The sequence below is a fragment of the Fusarium phalaenopsidis genome (genome assembly GCF_050370095.1).
Source record: "Fusarium phalaenopsidis strain FUZ10S chromosome Unknown contig_32302, whole genome shotgun sequence".
NCBI lineage: Eukaryota > Fungi > Ascomycota > Sordariomycetes > Hypocreales > Nectriaceae > Fusarium > Fusarium phalaenopsidis.
The window spans coordinates 3275311-3291652 of NW_028145405.1; the positions used below are offsets into that span (position 1 = coordinate 3275311).

General features: G+C 54.7%; 7 protein-coding genes across 7 annotated transcripts; 5 read left to right on the top strand and 2 right to left on the bottom strand.

Annotated features, from left to right (window-relative positions):
* Positions 1-298: 298 nt before the first annotated feature.
* Positions 299-1352, top strand: LRP88_08374 (Eisosome component PIL1-domain-containing protein; the record flags this gene model as incomplete). Its single annotated transcript, XM_083244882.1, has 2 exons — positions 299-913; positions 966-1352. The coding sequence occupies 2 exons, from the start codon at positions 299-301 to the stop codon at positions 1350-1352; spliced, it is 1002 nt and encodes a 333-aa protein (XP_083099376.1).
* Positions 1353-2964: 1612 nt separating this feature from the next.
* Positions 2965-4148, top strand: LRP88_08375 (inorganic diphosphatase IPP1; the record flags this gene model as incomplete). Its single annotated transcript, XM_083244883.1, has 5 exons — positions 2965-3147; positions 3300-3419; positions 3477-3820; positions 3873-3956; positions 4007-4148. The coding sequence occupies 5 exons, from the start codon at positions 2965-2967 to the stop codon at positions 4146-4148; spliced, it is 873 nt and encodes a 290-aa protein (XP_083099377.1).
* A 222-nt stretch (positions 4149-4370) lies between these two features.
* On the bottom strand, positions 4371-4717 carry LRP88_08376 (mitochondrial 54S ribosomal protein mL53; the record flags this gene model as incomplete). The annotated part of the gene is made up of 2 exons (XM_083244884.1): positions 4371-4483; positions 4537-4717. 2 exons carry the CDS (start codon positions 4715-4717, stop codon positions 4371-4373), a joined length of 294 nt encoding a protein of 97 aa, XP_083099378.1.
* Positions 4718-5000: 283 nt separating this feature from the next.
* Positions 5001-6226, top strand: LRP88_08377 (uncharacterized protein; the record flags this gene model as incomplete). The annotated part of the gene is made up of 2 exons (XM_083244885.1): positions 5001-5296; positions 5350-6226. The coding sequence occupies 2 exons, from the start codon at positions 5001-5003 to the stop codon at positions 6224-6226; spliced, it is 1173 nt and encodes a 390-aa protein (XP_083099379.1).
* Positions 6227-7190: 964 nt separating this feature from the next.
* Positions 7191-8288, bottom strand: LRP88_08378 (methylthioribulose 1-phosphate dehydratase MDE1; the record flags this gene model as incomplete). The annotated part of the gene is made up of 3 exons (XM_083244886.1): positions 7191-7284; positions 7349-7873; positions 8119-8288. 3 exons carry the CDS (start codon positions 8286-8288, stop codon positions 7191-7193), a joined length of 789 nt encoding a protein of 262 aa, XP_083099380.1.
* A 3206-nt stretch (positions 8289-11494) lies between these two features.
* On the top strand, positions 11495-12155 carry LRP88_08379 (uncharacterized protein; the record flags this gene model as incomplete). Its single annotated transcript, XM_083244887.1, has 2 exons — positions 11495-11653; positions 11709-12155. The coding sequence occupies 2 exons, from the start codon at positions 11495-11497 to the stop codon at positions 12153-12155; spliced, it is 606 nt and encodes a 201-aa protein (XP_083099381.1).
* Positions 12156-13675: 1520 nt separating this feature from the next.
* LRP88_08380 (calnexin) lies at positions 13676-15581 on the top strand (the record flags this gene model as incomplete). The annotated part of the gene is made up of 4 exons (XM_083244888.1): positions 13676-13792; positions 13892-14183; positions 14244-15025; positions 15078-15581. The coding sequence occupies 4 exons, from the start codon at positions 13676-13678 to the stop codon at positions 15579-15581; spliced, it is 1695 nt and encodes a 564-aa protein (XP_083099382.1).
* Between the last annotated feature and the right edge of the window lie 761 nt (positions 15582-16342).

Below are 16342 nucleotides of genomic sequence, written 5' to 3' on the forward strand. Positions count from 1 at the left end.
GTGTCGCCTTTCATACGGTGTAAGCAATTGCCTGTCTGTGAGCTCATGACTGCTCTGCCCGTCATTCGTGTTATGGGTGGAATCATGAGTCTTGGCTTGCAGGTCCTTCTTTGGAAGTGAAGCTGACCGCGACAAAGAAAGCGCATCCCATCCAAACTACTCCTTCCAAATAGTTTAGTAAAAGCGAACTTATCGAGGTTATCGTCGTCAAAATGTGAGTTCACCTTTTGTAACCCTCGTCTGTATCTCGACGTCGCCCTTGAGCCATTCCCGGATATACCGGGCGACATCATCCACAATGTCGTCACGATTCAGCTTCGATATATCCGCCTCACCTCGCCCTGGCTCGTACATCATGGAAGTGCCTGCTGACATGGCCATGTCCCACAGGAACCGCGCACTCTCGATCCGCTCCAACAAATCGAAGGGGGGCTCCGCCTCCGCCTCTAACAAGCGGGGCTTCTCCTTCAACTCGCTCCGCGGCCAGGTTCAGCCTGAGCTGTCGCGTAAGCTCTTCAAGCTTATCAAGTCTGAGAACAACCTCATCAACGCCCACGAGACGGCTGGCCGCGAGCGCATTTCTATCGCGACGCAGCTGTCGGAATGGGGAGAGCACACGTGCGACGATGGCATCAGTGACATTTCGGACAAGGTGGGAGTCGTCCTGAGCGAGATGGGTGAGCAGGAAGATGCATATGCCCACTCGCTGGATGATTCTCGTGCCATGCTCAAGGCCATTCGAAACACCGAAAAGAGTGTGCAGCCCAGTCGCGAACACAAGGACAAGATTGCCGATGAGATTCAGCGACTGAAGCTGAAGGAGCCCGGAAGCGCAAAGCTACCTGTACTCGAACAAGAGTTGGTTCGCGCCGAGGCTGAGAACCTGGTTGCGGAAGCCCAGTTGACAAACATTGTATGCTGTCACTTACACCGAGCTACTCAGGATTTGCTAACATAGTCCACAGACCCGACAAAAGCTCAAGGAGGCTTACGCTGCCGAGTTTACCGCGACTATCGAGAGAGCCGAGAAGCAAATTATCTTGGCCAAGCATGGTCGCCGTCTGCTAGAGCTTCTTGATGATTCGCCCGTGGTGCCCGGCGATACTCGGCCAGCTTACGAGCATTCCGCCCAGGCCCGCCAGATCCTCAACGACTGCGAAGACGACCTCCGAGACTGGCGTCCCGAAGCCGAGTCTTTCTCTACACCTGCCCAGAGTCGAACACCGAGCATCACAGAGAAGGGCAAGGAGCCAATGGTGGCTGATGATACTCCCTCTCCTGTGCAGTCCGAGGCGACTCCTGTGGCCCCGACAGGAACCAAGTCTTCCGTATATGCCGAAGTTGCTGGTTGAGATGACGATTGCTGGAGTAATTGATACCTGAGCTGGGTTGATGGTTGTTTGTTTGGCTTGAGCAAGCACTGGAGAGTATCGTTGGCTGTGACAGTTCACCTCACTACCTACATGTTTTAGTTCCGCTTGACCTGCGTTTTATTTGTCTTGATTACTGAGGATGGTTTTCGAGTTTGCTGCTGTACTATTATATCCCACACGTCCACCTGTTTATTATGTCAGCTGAATAAGAATGGTTATCTTTGGTCTGATCTCGCAATGCATCCAAATGCCGAGGTGTAGTTGAAAACGTGACGACGGGCTATCGGGACTGGATAGGTAGGTACATGTAGCGCAAGGATTAGAGCGGAGCGAAGACGGACGGCGCGCAACCTTGGCCAAGGCCCGAGGCTGAGCAGTCTGAGATTCTTGGGTCGCTGACCACCAATCGATATGAGGTGATCGTTGACGTGGGTCAGGAGCGCAGCTTCTTGGAGCGTTGAGGGGCTTTCCCTCCAAGAAATGGTGTGGATGGATGGAGTCGAGCGTCGTTGTGTTGGACAAATGAGACGGGCATCTTCCGGTTACGGAACGAGCAGGAATTTTTCATGAGAGGCCTTGATGGCGTGGGAGGACGAGGGAGAGGAGAGGGTCGGTCAAGTGCCATAGCTTCAGTCACTTGTATGTAAAGTAAAGTATCAAAATATGACTTGATATCAACCCAGACTTGGGTGTACAACTACTCGAAGTTTGCTTAGGCTCATCGGACAAATCCTCTCAACTTCGGGCTGTCGGCTGGCTGTGTGGATCTCAGGATGAGAAAGACAGGAACCATTTTTGGCACGGCCGAGATGGGTCCTGTAAGTCCAGACAGAGTTAGCTTCCGGTCAGCAAGTTCCGTCGTCCGATGGACTTTGAACGCAATTCTGATCTTCCCGTTACCTGTGCATTCCCGCCCCCTTTTTTTCCATTCTCCCGCCTAGAGACCCTGTAGCCAGCCAGCAACCCAAACAGTGAAAAACGACCTCGGTCAAACTTGAAGCTCGACAGCCGACGACCGCGGGAGCAGCCAGAAGAGGCACAAGCTTAGAACCCAATTGCCGTGTTCTGAGTAGGACCAGGTGTATTTTTATCACACCCCCTTTCCTCATATCTCTCTTCCCTTCTTTTCTCTCTTTTTTCTTCTCCCCTTCTTTCCGGGCCTGCTCCACTTGAGGCGGTCCGCTCACTGCCCCGTTTGATGCTCCGGCCACAAGGCTCCCGAATACTGCTATCATCGCGGCTACCCGCCGGTCGCTCACTGCAGCACCACCCTCTATCCTCCGCAGCGCCGCTGCCACTGTTGCTACTGTCGCAGGGGCCACAAAGGGGGCCACCCGCACTGCCGCTACCGGCATCGCTGTCTCTGTCGCCATCGCTGTCCAGAGGGCCTGGCCGGGCCAATCATATGTCGCACCTGGCCACACGTCGCCCTGGAGCCAGGCCCAGCCTGACCCAGCAGAATACCCCGCCCCCTCCATCCACCACGTCTTCCTCTTCTTCGACTCTTGAAACTTCTTCTCGTCGAACTGCCCAGCTCGCTCGACACTTTACTTCTTTTCCATCAAGCGCTTCCGCACCAAAGCAGAACAAGATGGCCTCTCCCTACACCGTCCGCAAGGTTGCGGCTCCCAACACCCTCGAGCACCGCGTCTACATCGAGCAGGATGGCCAGCCCATCTCTCCCTTCCACGATATCCCCCTCTACGCCAACCAGGAGCAGACCATCCTGAACATGGTTGTTGAGATTCCTCGATGGACTAATGCCAAGCTCGAGGTATGTTCCGTCAATTGCTTCTCTACGCCCTCTTGTTGCGGTGTTCGAGCTACCTTGGTAGCTGTCGTGTGCCTGCAAAAAATTACCCCTCCCCCTCGCTTGGGCATCACCGTCTCTCCAAACCGACCCCATGCTGACAATCTGCCCACCAGATCTCCAAGGAGGAGCTCCTCAACCCCATCAAGCAGGACATCAAGAAGGGCAAGCTTCGATACGTCCGAAACTGCTTCCCCCACAAGGGTTACCTCTGGAACTACGGTGCCTTCCCCCAGGTAAGATATTCCAGGTCTGATACGACTCTAATCCAGACCGCTCACACCCATGAATAGACCTGGGAGGACCCTAACTCCATCCACCCCGAGACCAAGGCCAAGGGTGACAACGATCCTCTCGATGTCTGCGAGATCGGCGAGCTCGTCGGCTACACTGGCCAGGTCAAGCAGGTCAAGGTCCTCGGTGTCATGGCCCTTCTCGACGAGGAGGAGACTGACTGGAAGGTCATTGTCATTGACATCAACGACCCCCTCGCTGCCAAGCTGAACGACGTTGAGGACGTCGAGCGACACCTGCCCGGTCTCCTCCGTGCCACCAACGAGTGGTTCCGTATCTACAAGATCCCCGATGGCAAGCCCGAGAACCAGTTTGCCTTCACTGGCGAGTGCAAGAACAAGAGGTGAGTCGGTTCTTGATGTATCTGTCGGTACCAATTTTTAACAAATATTCAGCTACGCTCTTGACGTTGTCCGCGAGTGCGCTGAGGCCTGGGACCGCCTCATCACCGGCAAGACTGCCCCCGGTGGCGTCTCAACGTGAGTACCCTCAACACGTTCCTGTCACACTCATGCTGACCAACGCTCAGCACCAACGTCACTGTCCAGCAGTCTCCTTCCCGCGTTTCTCCTGACCAGCTGCCTCCTCTGCCCCCCAATGAGGAGCTTCCCGCCGAGAAGATTGACAGCTCCATTGACAAGTGGTTCTTCATCAGCGGTGCCTCCGCTTAAGCGCAAAAAGGCGTTATCATGTAAAAAATACAAATCTATCCGGCGCATAAGATTTGAAAAAGTGAAGCATGACAGAAGAATACAAAAAAAATATGATCAATTGCCGTTATAATATACAAGACTTGTGATGTCGTGGTCCCATTGGCTCCGTAACATGGACAGGAGTCCTCGCTTCCTCAAAACGCCGTTGATGCATAATTGGTGGTACATTGTAGTTGATATTTAATCTGTCAAATCGGCCGTCTTCTGCAGCTGACGAGAGTGACGGTCTACCTCCTCGACCAATCCCTTAATGTTGATCTTTTGACAGTTGAAGTCAAGCTCCTTGCCATCCTCTGCGTTGGATTAGCAATTGATCGCCCCTGAGCGGTCTATATGGGTGACGCACTGAACTTGACACGTAGCGAGCTGGGCTCTTTCGAATCTCGGGGCAGGATAGTCGTGGTGATGGTTGTGCCGTTCGCTCGGGCAGTCGGAGGCATAAACGTCAGGAACAGACGGGCGGGCTTTGCGCAAGCCGAGAACGGGTTGAACTTGGCCGTGACCTCGGTCATGAATTTGGTAATCATCTCGACGACGTGGGGACGCGGCGCGCGTGTAATTGAGGGGACTTGGGGGGATCGAACGTCACTTAAAGAGGTTGCTCAACTGGCTGCTTCGTGATGCTGAAATTTCGGTGTTGAGAATGTGACCCCGGTAGATGCATATAGCCTTGGTGGGGCCGACTCGACAACTGCAACGTCATGATTCTGGGGGACCACGTTTCGACATGAGACTGAATTAACAACTTTTGCCCACCACGGACGTTTACTCTTCTCCACTAGCGAAACTATTCCTTTCAAAAAGCTCAACATGTCATTCGAGGGCCTGCAGGAGCGCCTAACGGCTCTGCAGGAGACCACAACCCAGCTCAAGGAGCTCATCGACCGGCTTGCGACCCTCAAGTTCCAGCCTGGCTCTGTGCCCCTGGCCACCGACGAGGAGAACAGCGTCAGCGGGGAGCTCAGCACCGAGATCACAGGCACTCTGCGGGATGGAGAGGAGGAGTATGAGATCCTACATGAAGAGGTGGAATTTGTTCGCGCGGCGGAACATGATAGGGCAAGGTTGAGGGAAGGGGTGGAGATGATTGGAAAGGAGCTTGCGAGGTATGGCTCATGATGGGTGAGAGTCTTGGATATCGCTGACTGACAATCTACAGCTGCCGTCTATCCTTCCGCAAGGCACGACTATCCGCAAAGCAGAGCCTCTTGCAGGCGCAAAGGCTTGAGCGCGAGCTCATGGTTACTTCATTCTCGCAACCCACTTCAGAAGCCGGCTCCTTACACCCAGACGACGAAAAACCCTCGGCCGCTGTCCGCCCTGCGCGCCAACACCATGCGGTCCAACAGCACCAGTCGTCCAGTCTCTCAGGGGAGGACCGGGAGGCGGTCGGGGCGAGCGCCAACGTGACCAACGCCCTGCGGCGCACGCACGACATTATCCAGGCGGAGTTGGCGCGTAGCGAGTTTGCGCATCAGACACTTACTGAGTCTTCGGCGGCGCTGAAGGAGCTCAACGAGTCGTACAGCTCGCTAGATACGATGCTGGCCAACTCACGGAGTCTGCTAGGGACGCTGGTGCAGTCACAAAAGTCCGACACGTGGTACTTGCAGACGGCCGTCTACATGCTCCTCACGACGTTTTGCTGGTTGTTCTTCCGGAGGATACTGTACGGGCCGCTGTGGTGGCTCGTGTGGCTGCCCCTCCGAGTATTGTTCGGAGTGGGAACCACGGCCGGCGGCGCGGTGATGCGCGCGGGCTCCGGCGCCGTCAAGGTGGAAGAGGTCGGAGATGTAAGTCAGGGGGTCCCCGTGGAGGGTCTGCCCGCGGAGGATCTGCCCACTGTCCAGGTGGGCACTCAGAAGGAGGCGGAGGTGCTGGAGGAGGTGGATAAGATCCTGAACGTTATCGAGGAAGCGAATGAGCAGGACAATATCACAGAAGAGGGAGATGCTGACAGTGCCCGGAATACCAAGAAGAGAATGTGGGAAGAGCCCCAGGTTGTAGACCAAGAACGGCCTAGAGATGAGCTCTAGGTTTAATAATATTCGCTCTTTGCTAATACAATCAAAGACCTTTTGGATGGTTTACCATTCATTCATTTATACCCGGGAGCCCGCAACAGTATCATGGCTCTTTGGCTACTGCAGAGAACGACTCAAGTCGCATCAAGTCTAGCATTCTTATCAGCGAAGCTATTCTGGTATAATATTTCGTATTTGAGCAGTATCTCTGGTCAGTTGCCTGACTCATGCTGTGAGATGGCACGATGACGATACTCCTGGAGCTGTTGCCTGCTGGCCCCGTTCACGGGGCGTCTGAGGCTGAGGGGATCCTTCTGCATGGAACCTTGGATTGGATACGAAAACAATTGTAGCCTGATTATGGCTGAATGCCTTGGCATGAAAGAGTGATGCTAACTCGCACATCAAGGATAGGACTCCACTGGGCATATTGGTTCATTGCTCTTTAAAGGACAGTCCTCGGCGACGTTGCGTATAAAACATTTTTTTTCTATTCAACGCCCCCTGACCTCTACTGGAGTGATATACCAACATCCAAATTTCTATAAAGATCGAAAACTCCACTTCATGACCCTTTACTCCTTTTGAACCACTCTGGACGAAACGACTCGAATCGTACCCCCGTCGCCATCATGTGTTTTTGCCTTCCCGCCGGACCAGACGAGAAATCGTCCACTGGCCCCAAGAAGCCCGTCAAGCCTATAACCTTGGAGCTCCCCTTCGACCTGAACCATCGCCTATTTGGTAGTTCAAAGCGGCCCCGAGTCTTTGTGGGCACGCAGAGTGGCGGGGTCGGCGAGATTGCTGGAGGTGCAACTAGAGATGTAACTGGAGGTGCGACGGGAGCAGCATCGCAGCCATGATGAGAATCGAGATTCAACAAGAACCTGCATTTGAGACAAAGCGAGAGACCGACCCTCGTTGAAAGGGGCGTATATGGTTGCATTTAGCGGTTGAAACGCCGTGTGATTCAAAATCAGGTCCGCTGGGGAGCGATCTGGGGGACATCGCTGATCCATGGAAGACCGAGCTTCTTCATCTCAACTGCCAGCTGGAAAAGGTAGTCGAGACTTGGTCAATGTTAGTCATCCGATCTATTCAATAGACGACCTAGAACGGGAATTGCGAACTCACCTCTCACACTGGGTCTTGGCCTTGTGCACATTGTCACCCCATACATAGACACCGTGACGTCGGACGAGAACTGCATATGTATCGGGGTACTTATCCATGGCCTCCTCGAGGTACTCGGTCAAGTCTTCCTCATGAGGAGTGTTCTCAATCACGGGAATACGAAGGGTATCATGATAACCCAGGTTACCAGTCTTGGTCATTCCACGTCCAAAGCCCTTGATCTGCTCGATGTTGTTGATCTCAAAGACACGGTCCTTTCCAGGGCCCTGGGCTTCGAGCAATAGAGTGACAAGTACAGCCCACTGAGAGTGAGTATGGATGCAGCAGCCAGCACCCCGGCGGGTAAAGGCCGCGAGGAACAGAGGAGTGCACTGAGAGGGCTTGTAGCAGGGGGGTGAGCGCAGGTACGTGCGCTGCTTCAACTTGTTATGGTTGGGGTCCTGCTCAGAGATGGCCATGACATAGATGTCGGTGTTCTTCATGAGCTCCTTCTGGACGCCCGAAGGGGCAATGTAGACTAGGTCACTAAGACATTACTGTGAGCATCATTCACAAATGAGGCAATTCCTGTTAGGAATTGAGCTTCAACAAGGCTCGAGAAAGCCATTTCGATAACCCAGCTGAAACAGAGCATCTTTCCTCACTCGAGAAGAGCAACCAACACATGATTCGCAAGTAGTCCGAGTCAATTGCAGCTGAACAAACTCTTGCTCGAGACGAGATTAAGGCGGGGTCGCGGGGTAATTTAGATTGCTGGGCTGAAAACATACTCATCTCGAATAGAGCATCCTCCTCCGGTTCCCGTGACCCAGCCGAGGGTCCAGAACTTGGCGCACAGCGAAGGAATCAAGTTGGCCGGGTGGTTGGGGTCCTCAGAAGTGATGAGGGCATCACCAGTCGGACGCTGCTGCTCCGCCGCCTCGTCGTAGAACTCGGGCATTGCGTCTTGAAACGCCGGAACCCAGGCGTGCCGGAAAGGCCCAAGATTGGCCGGGTCTGGAGGTTGGTCCGGGGCGTTTCTCCGATCTCAATCGGAGCGGCTGAGGCGGAATACGGAGCCCTGACGGTAGCGGTAGCGGCAGGACGATGGCTTGCGATGCACGGGAGGGAGAATGAGATGATGCCGAGCAGAGAGTAATGCGATGGCAGCAGATGTTGGCGCCGAAATGATGAGAAATGGGCAGTTTGTTCAATCTTAATCGGACGCCGCACCTGCCTTGGACCTGGGTAAAAGGCCTGCTACTGGCTGAAGAGACCCGGGTTTCCGGGCAGGTGCTGCTGAGTGCTCCGTGCCATTGCCCGTCACCGTCCTTTCGAGATTGTGGGTCTCGAGAATAGAATTTTTAACCAATCCGAAGTGGGAAAAACGTACCCTGCCAGAAGTGAGGTCATGGCTGCCCAGGCTAGAGCAACCTTAACAATCAGAAACGACGGCTCAACAACGTTGGACGCTCCCAGGCTGCCACTGGGCAACGTTGGGAGAACCAGAAGCAACCTTAGAAGCTCAAGGATACGCTCCTTGAAGGCTACCTAAGATGCATCTAACAAGGAGCAGAGTTTTCGCATCCAGGTTCATGTGTTGCCGCCCTACGTAATCTGCATGGCATCTGCCTTGCTTGGCCTTGATATTTGATGTTGTATTGCGTTGGAGTGGCAAGGAACCAAAGCGAGGGTGAGCTATGAATAGGAACGGGACACAAGCGAAATGGTAGGTGGATTTTACGGAAACGGGGGAGCCGAGGAGCGGTCGAAAGGCGGAAGGAGATTGAACGGATGCCTCAGGTACCAATGACATTGGATTGGATGGACACTGTCTGTCACGCATTGATAGCTGCCGACGGGGATGGCGTTGGAAATCACCTCGGTGCATGAACCCAGGTCCCCAAGGCTCATCTCATCTGAGTGACTCGATCAGGGCGGGCCAGCCAACTGCCATTGACAGGGAGGTTTTCGCTTGCGTGATGACTGGTCATCAACGGGGAAGCAATCTTCAATAGGTAGGCGAAAGGCTGACTGCCTTGGAAGAGGCCTGGGCGTCTCGGACCCTGGACTGGAACCTTTCTTGATAACGGTGGACATTAACCCGTCCGCAGCACAGACGGCAACCAGTGTCACGCCTCCGTCCCTGGATCGGCTGGATCACTTTCAGCTCGCAGCGCCAGCCTAGGGTATCACAGAGGCCTGCTCGGCCCCTAATGAGAAGATATGGGGACGGGGGACGCCGGGGAATTTGCTAGCGGGCCTGGGTCTAGGCTCGTATTCATGCGAGGCGACAACAAAAAGACAGGCCAATGGTCAGCTAACCAGACGGCGTTACAGGTCACAGCACAGAGAGAGCCATCACTCACCCACACAGCTTCCGACACGCGCCGGCAGACGCGCCACCAGCAGCGAGCTGTCGCGGAAAAAGCTTGTGCTGTGCAGGAAGCGTATCCATTCATTGTCCGCTATCGAGACGAGACAGACCACTTGAGGCAGCCAAGAGAGTTTGTTGGGTGGTGACGGCGCGTGGTTGACGACGCTTGACTGCATCTTTTGGTCATGGCCGAGCACCTGCATATGCCAGCAGAATAAATGTCTTGGGGGCTCTGGAACTCTTCTTCTGTCCGGGAATGGCGCAGAACCCCCGAATTCTGTCTCGATGATGGCGCTGGGCAGATGAAAGCATTGCGCCTCTCGAGTGTGTGTGCTGCTGTTTACGTTGAATCTTGAGCATCGCCCGACCAATTTGGATGTCTCAGAGAGATTCCAGCTTCACTCCACCGTCGCCCCCAGGCCTATTACCGTCTAGCTCGCTGCCACCCCCTGAGACAGGCTCGAGTCCAATCGACGTTGAGAGATCCGACGCTAGCACCGGCAACTAGACGCCGAGCCCAGAAACATCACAACGGGCGAGCGTCATATCAGCGCTGGAAACTTGGGGTTCAGTGGTGGAAGACAGCCCGAGTCCAGACAAAGGGAGCAGGTCTGGCCGCCTGGGTATCCATCCGGATGGTGGCCATCTCGCCCGGGCAACCTATGCAACACGAGCCAGAAAGGAGGCGAAGCTGGCTCATGATGGATGGATGGAGGAGTGGAGGATCATCCATTAGTGGGTCCTCTCCCAACGTCTTCCATATCATACGGCTGGCTTTTGCTCGATCATCGATCAATGGCACAAGACATGTCGAGACAAAAGAGAAAATCAACGCGAGGCAAAGAAAGAAAAAAAAAACTAAAACTGCACACGATCTGCATGGAGCCGGAATTGCAGGGACGAGACGCTCAAGTGGCCGTTTCCCCGGTCAGGCCATGGCAGCCCGCAGACCAGGGCCGCCAGGGACGGCAAATTAGTGCTGGTCTGCTGGATCATGGCTTGCAAATTTAAAATTGAGGTCGGCGGGCTTCCCCAGACACACCTTGACACATCCCAACACGGTTGATCGGCAGACCATGTCGACAGGACAGAGTTGTGCTGTATGTACTCGGGCTCAATGACCTGGTGGCTACTGTGCCACAATGCACGGCGGACGTGTTGCCAGTGGTTGAATCACGAGAGTGCCTACATCCTGGGTGGGCAAAAAGTTGATATGATACAGGCAGACTGACAACAACAAACCATCATGCACGAACACCAAACAGCAGCCCTCCCAGACAGCTCCGCCCCGACGCGGCAAGCGGCTTAATCAGGCCGAATCATGCTGGGCCCCTAGCAATCCACAATCCTGAACCGAGACGACCCAATGGCTACAATCCTGGCGCCCCGGCATGGGTCTCCTCCCCCCCATGTGAGAACATGGGTTCCATCCCCGATGGACTAGGCCAGTCTTGGCGCGACTACCTGCCCCTGCTTGCTGCGGCTTTGACCCTGAGCTGTTGTTGACTTTGGCGACATTGATGGTGACTTGTGACTTTGGGGGGGCTTTTTCCCCTGGCTCTGAGCATTTCTGATGGCCTGGGGCCGTGGCCCCTTTGCCGTGGTCTGCCCTTCATAAGGACCTCGTAGACCCCGTCGCGTGCCATTAAGTTTCCCTTCCTCTTCACCTTTGCTGTCAACTCAATCGTCGTTCGTTAGACAACTCGACTCTTCTTCACAACTCTCGCTTGAGATCTATCTCTTGTTTACACTACTAATTCTAATTTCCAAACCCTAACAAATCCATCAAGATGCGTTTCACCTCCGTCCTCGTTGCCGGCGCCTTCGCTGCCATGGCCTCTGCCCAGGGTACTGCCACTGCTTCGCTCTCCCCCGCCCAGCAGTCCCAGATCGACTGCATTGACGCCTGCGATGCTGGTGATGTCAAGTGCCAGTCTTACTGCATCACTGTACGTTGCCCAGAGTTTCACACGCTGCCTACAAGCCACTAACATCACCAACCAGGTCCCTTCTCCCAACGAGAAGCAGGTCAACGCCACCAACGAGTGCGTCGCCAACTGCCCCAAGGGCAAGGGCTCCGAGGCCGACACCCAGAAGTACGCTGCCTGTCTCCAGGACTGTGTTGCCGACAACTACTGGAAGACCGTTGATGGTACTCCCCGCGAGACCGCCGCCTCTGGCAGCTCCGATGATGAGGACAAGGACTCTAGCAGCAAGGCTGGCTCCAAGGCCACTGCCACTGGCACCGACGCTGACTCCACTGCCGCCGCCTCTGCTTCTGCCTCCGACTCCGACGATGATGCTTCCGAGACCGCTTCCGAGTCTGAGGCCTCTGGCACTGGCACTGCTTCCGGCACTGCTGCTTCCTCTACCGAGACTGGCAACGCTGCTCCCGCCCTCGTCGGTGGCGTCTCCCTCCTGGGTCTCTTCGCTGCCGTCCTTGCTCTGTAAATTGGACAGCCCTTTGATGTCTGGTTGATTGGAAGGATGTAATGGGTTTGCTAGAGCGGTAATGATGGATGGAGTTTGATATCACATGAACATGTTGGCAGCATGAGAGGAGGACCTCCCGGTGGTCGTTTTTTCATGGACAAATTTGGGACACGTTTTGCGTTCACATACAAGCTCAAGACATGGGCATGAATACAATACCACTTTTTGGCGCTCTGCGTCACCTGAAATCATTGATTCCCTCCTCGCGAAGTGCATGAAACAGTGAGGTTGTAACTTGTGTGGATCCGGTTACATGATTGGTCCACGACTACCGATTGGGACAACAAGGCGCTCACTACGTGTATAAGCGAAATGAAGACCTCGGAGAGTGATTGCAGCTGACTTTGCCAGGGAAAAGGCTGCGAGGCTGGCCTTGTAATATCGGTCAGAATCCTCATGTAACTTTGGCAGATCGAGATGTGTCTCATTTTACTCGCTGCAAGCTCTCAAGCTGCTGTCTGTTGACGTATCTCCATGTTCATCTTCAATGACACTCGGCCTGCAGATGTACTGGTACCCTTGACGCCACGAAGCCCCCCTTCCAGTTCTCGTCCAGTTCTCGATTCCATTAGGACCGACTAACTTAAAGCAAGTCATCATGATTGATCCCGCGGGATAACGGTTTGCCTTATCACTGATGTCACTGGCGGCATGATGAAGTGCTCGATTCCCAGATAGGCAGTTTAGCCGCTTATGAAACTATTTGCTTTGAATGCGGGAGCGAGTTGAACAAGTCCAACAGCACCAGCGAATCATGCTCGGCGGCAGTGGTTCCATAAAGAAAAGGGTCCTGCCTGTCCTGCATTTCACTAGTTGGCAAGCTTCCTTTGGACGACAATAGAATTCCAGAAAAGGCTTCTCCCATTATTCACTGCAGCCTCGGAATTGACTTGCGCGGTGAATAGGCCGGTCTTTTTCAAAACTGTAAGATATTACCAATGGGCCCGGCCACCTCATCTTCTCGAGCCTTCTACGGGAAATTCACAACCAAACTAAGCCTCCGCGCGCCGAGGCATCCATTGCCTGAGGTGGAAGTTCCCCGCCCCCAAGAATCGCCGGCAAGGTACCTGCCCGCCCTGCCCATGCCCACGTTCGGCACCCGCACCACGCCGCACCTTCCTGCTTAGCGGGCCACTGTACCCCCCGCCCTGCGCCTGGCCGTGTGTGTGATCCCTGAAATTTAGGGCGGCTCTGAGTGAGCTTCTACGTGTCCTCAAGCTCCATCTCCAACGCCAAACAGCTCTCCACCATTTCTTTGTAAAGACGCCACCTCTTCGTCACCTCCCTCCCGGCTTCTTTTCCTCCAACCTCTTGGAAACTTTTCTCTCCTCGAGCGCTGGGAATCCCCTCATCGAGCGTGGTCTCTGTTGCGATTGTGTCATATCCTCTCGTCCAATTCCTCTTTTATACGCGCCGCGCGACTGGTGACGTCTGGAACTACCCGTCCTCCACGGAGCTACCTTGTCACCGCTTTCATCATGAAGATTAACGCTGTCGCGGCCCTCTCAGCTGCTCTCCTCGCTGGCAACGTCCACGCTGAGGAGACCAAGCCCGACGAGGCTTCTGCTGCTGTGCCCAAGGTGCCGACTTTCACTGTAGGTCCTCACCAACGCGCTTCCCGAGCTCTCGACAGCCATCAGAGCCCTCATGAGCATGTGCTGCGATCAATTGGAAGCTGACACTCTGTCCTGTAGCCCACCACCATCAAGGCCGACTTCCTTGAGCAGTTCACCGACGACTGGGACCAGCGATGGAAGCCCTCTCACGCGAAGAAGGACACGGCCGGCTCCGACAAGGAGGGTGAGGAATGGGCCTACGTCGGCGAATGGTCCGTCGAGGAGCCCGTCGTCTACAAGGGAATGGAGGGCGATAAGGGTCTTGTCGTCAAGAACCCCGCTGCTCACCATGCCATCTCGGCCAAGTTCCCCAAGAAGATTGACAACAAGGGCAAGACCCTCGTTGTTCAGTACGAGGTCAAGCTCCAGAGTAAGATTCACCCGTGAATCCTAGCCTTGGATGGTCGCCGCGTGCTAACATGTCCTTTAGACGGCCTCGAGTGCGGTGGTGCCTACATGAAGCTCCTCCGAGACAACAAGGCTCTTCACCAGGAGGAGTTCGCCAACACCACTCCTTACGTGATCATGTTTGGTCCTGACAAGTGCGGCCACACCAACAAGGTCCACTTCATCTTCAACCACAAGAACCCCAAGACTGGCGAGTACGAGGAGAAGCACCTCAGCTCTCCTCCCACCGCCAAGATCGTCAAGACGACCGAGCTCTACACTCTGATCGTCCACCCCAACAACACCTACGTCATCAAGCAGAACAACGAGGAGGTCAAGACTGGCAGCCTTCTTGAGGACTTCCTCCCCGCCGTCAACCCTCCCGCCGAGATTGACGACCCCAAGGACACCAAGCCCGATGACTGGGTTGACCAGGCCCGCATCCCCGACCCCGAGGCCAAGAAGCCTGAGGACTGGGACGAGGAGGCTCCTTACGAGATTGTTGACGAGGATGCCACCAAGCCTGATGACTGGCTTGAGGAGGAGGCCATCACCATCCCCGACCCTGAGGCTGAGAAGCCCGAGGACTGGGATGATGAGGAGGATGGTGACTGGATCGCCCCCACCGTCCCCAACCCCAAGTGTGGTGATGTCTCTGGCTGCGGTCCCTGGACCAAGCCCCTGAAGCGCAACCCCGACTACAAGGGCAAGTGGACTGCGCCCTACGTCGAGAACCCTGCCTACAAGGGAACCTGGGCTCCCCGCAAGATCAAGAACCCCGACTACTATGAGGACAAGACCCCTGCCAACTTTGAGCCTATGGGAGCTGTAAGTTTTCTTGAGTGACTACGATGTCGCAGCAACTAACTGGTGATAGATTGGTTTCGAGATCTGGACCATGCAGAACGACATTCTCTTCGACAACATCTACATTGGCCACTCTGTTGAGGACGCCAACAAGCTCGCCGAGGAGACCTTCGGCCTCAAGCACCCCGTCGAGAAGGCTCTGTTCGAGGCTGAGAAGCCCAAGCAGGACAAGGACCCCAAGTCTCCTAACGACCTCAAGTTCCTTGATGATCCCGTCTTCTACGTCAAGGAGAAGCTCGACCTCTTCCTTGCCATCGCTGCCAATGACCCCATCCAGGCTGTCAAGTTTGTTCCTGAGGTCGCCGGTGGCATCGCCGCCATCTTCGTTGTCTCTGTTGCCTTCCTCGCCGCTCTGGTGAACCTTGGCACCTCGTCTCCTGCTGTCCAGAAGACTGCTGAGAAGGCGAAGGACAAGGCTAAGGAGGTCAAGGACAAGGCCGCTGAGGCCACGACCACTGGCGCTGAGAAGGCCAAGGGTGAGGCTAGCAAGCGTACCACTCGCAGCCAGTCGTAAGGAACAGTTGATAGATCTTGGCGGACAGGTGTTGATTTGCGAAGGCAATAACATCTAAAAACAAGCAAAAGAAATGTGCTACAGAAAAGAGATGATAGGAATGCGTAAGAGGGAGTGTCAGTTTTGATCAGTTACCTGATTTCACATGCATCAAGGGAGCAACAGCAGTATCAATTTGCTGATACCTTGTTGAAGCTACTTCACTTATACCTGACCCGCCGCTTGTCATTACTGATGAGCTTGGGTCATGACGAAAGGAATTTGAAAGCACGGCGCAGGCATTTGATTTTATCGTTTTGAATGGTGTTTAGCCAGGTTCTGTCTGCCTTGGTTGATAGTTTGAGGTAGTCGAGTCAGTCTCAGCTTATTGACCCAGATAGGCAAGAATTTGAGAACAACCTTGTCTATACATATAGTGGCTCGCCGGCGCCTTCTAGGGCCATGTGATGTCTTTGTCGCGATAACGGTTTCTTTTTTAACTCGCGATACTGTAGTTCTAGTCAGGCGGTTGCCCTTCGTGGAGACGAAGCGAACAGCTTGATGAGGCAGGTTGTTGGAGATAGTTGGATTACCCGATTAGGCAGGCAAAGGGAGACGGGAGGAGTTGAGGCTGTCCGCACTAGTTCGGTGTTCTCAACCGGCTCCAGAAAGTACCAACCTCGGCCATTGAGAGGACAAGAGACGGAGGACGAAGGCCGGGTGAGGCAAGGACGGGGATCCATCGGCATAGACGGCAACTGGCGGCATCGGCACAGAGATCG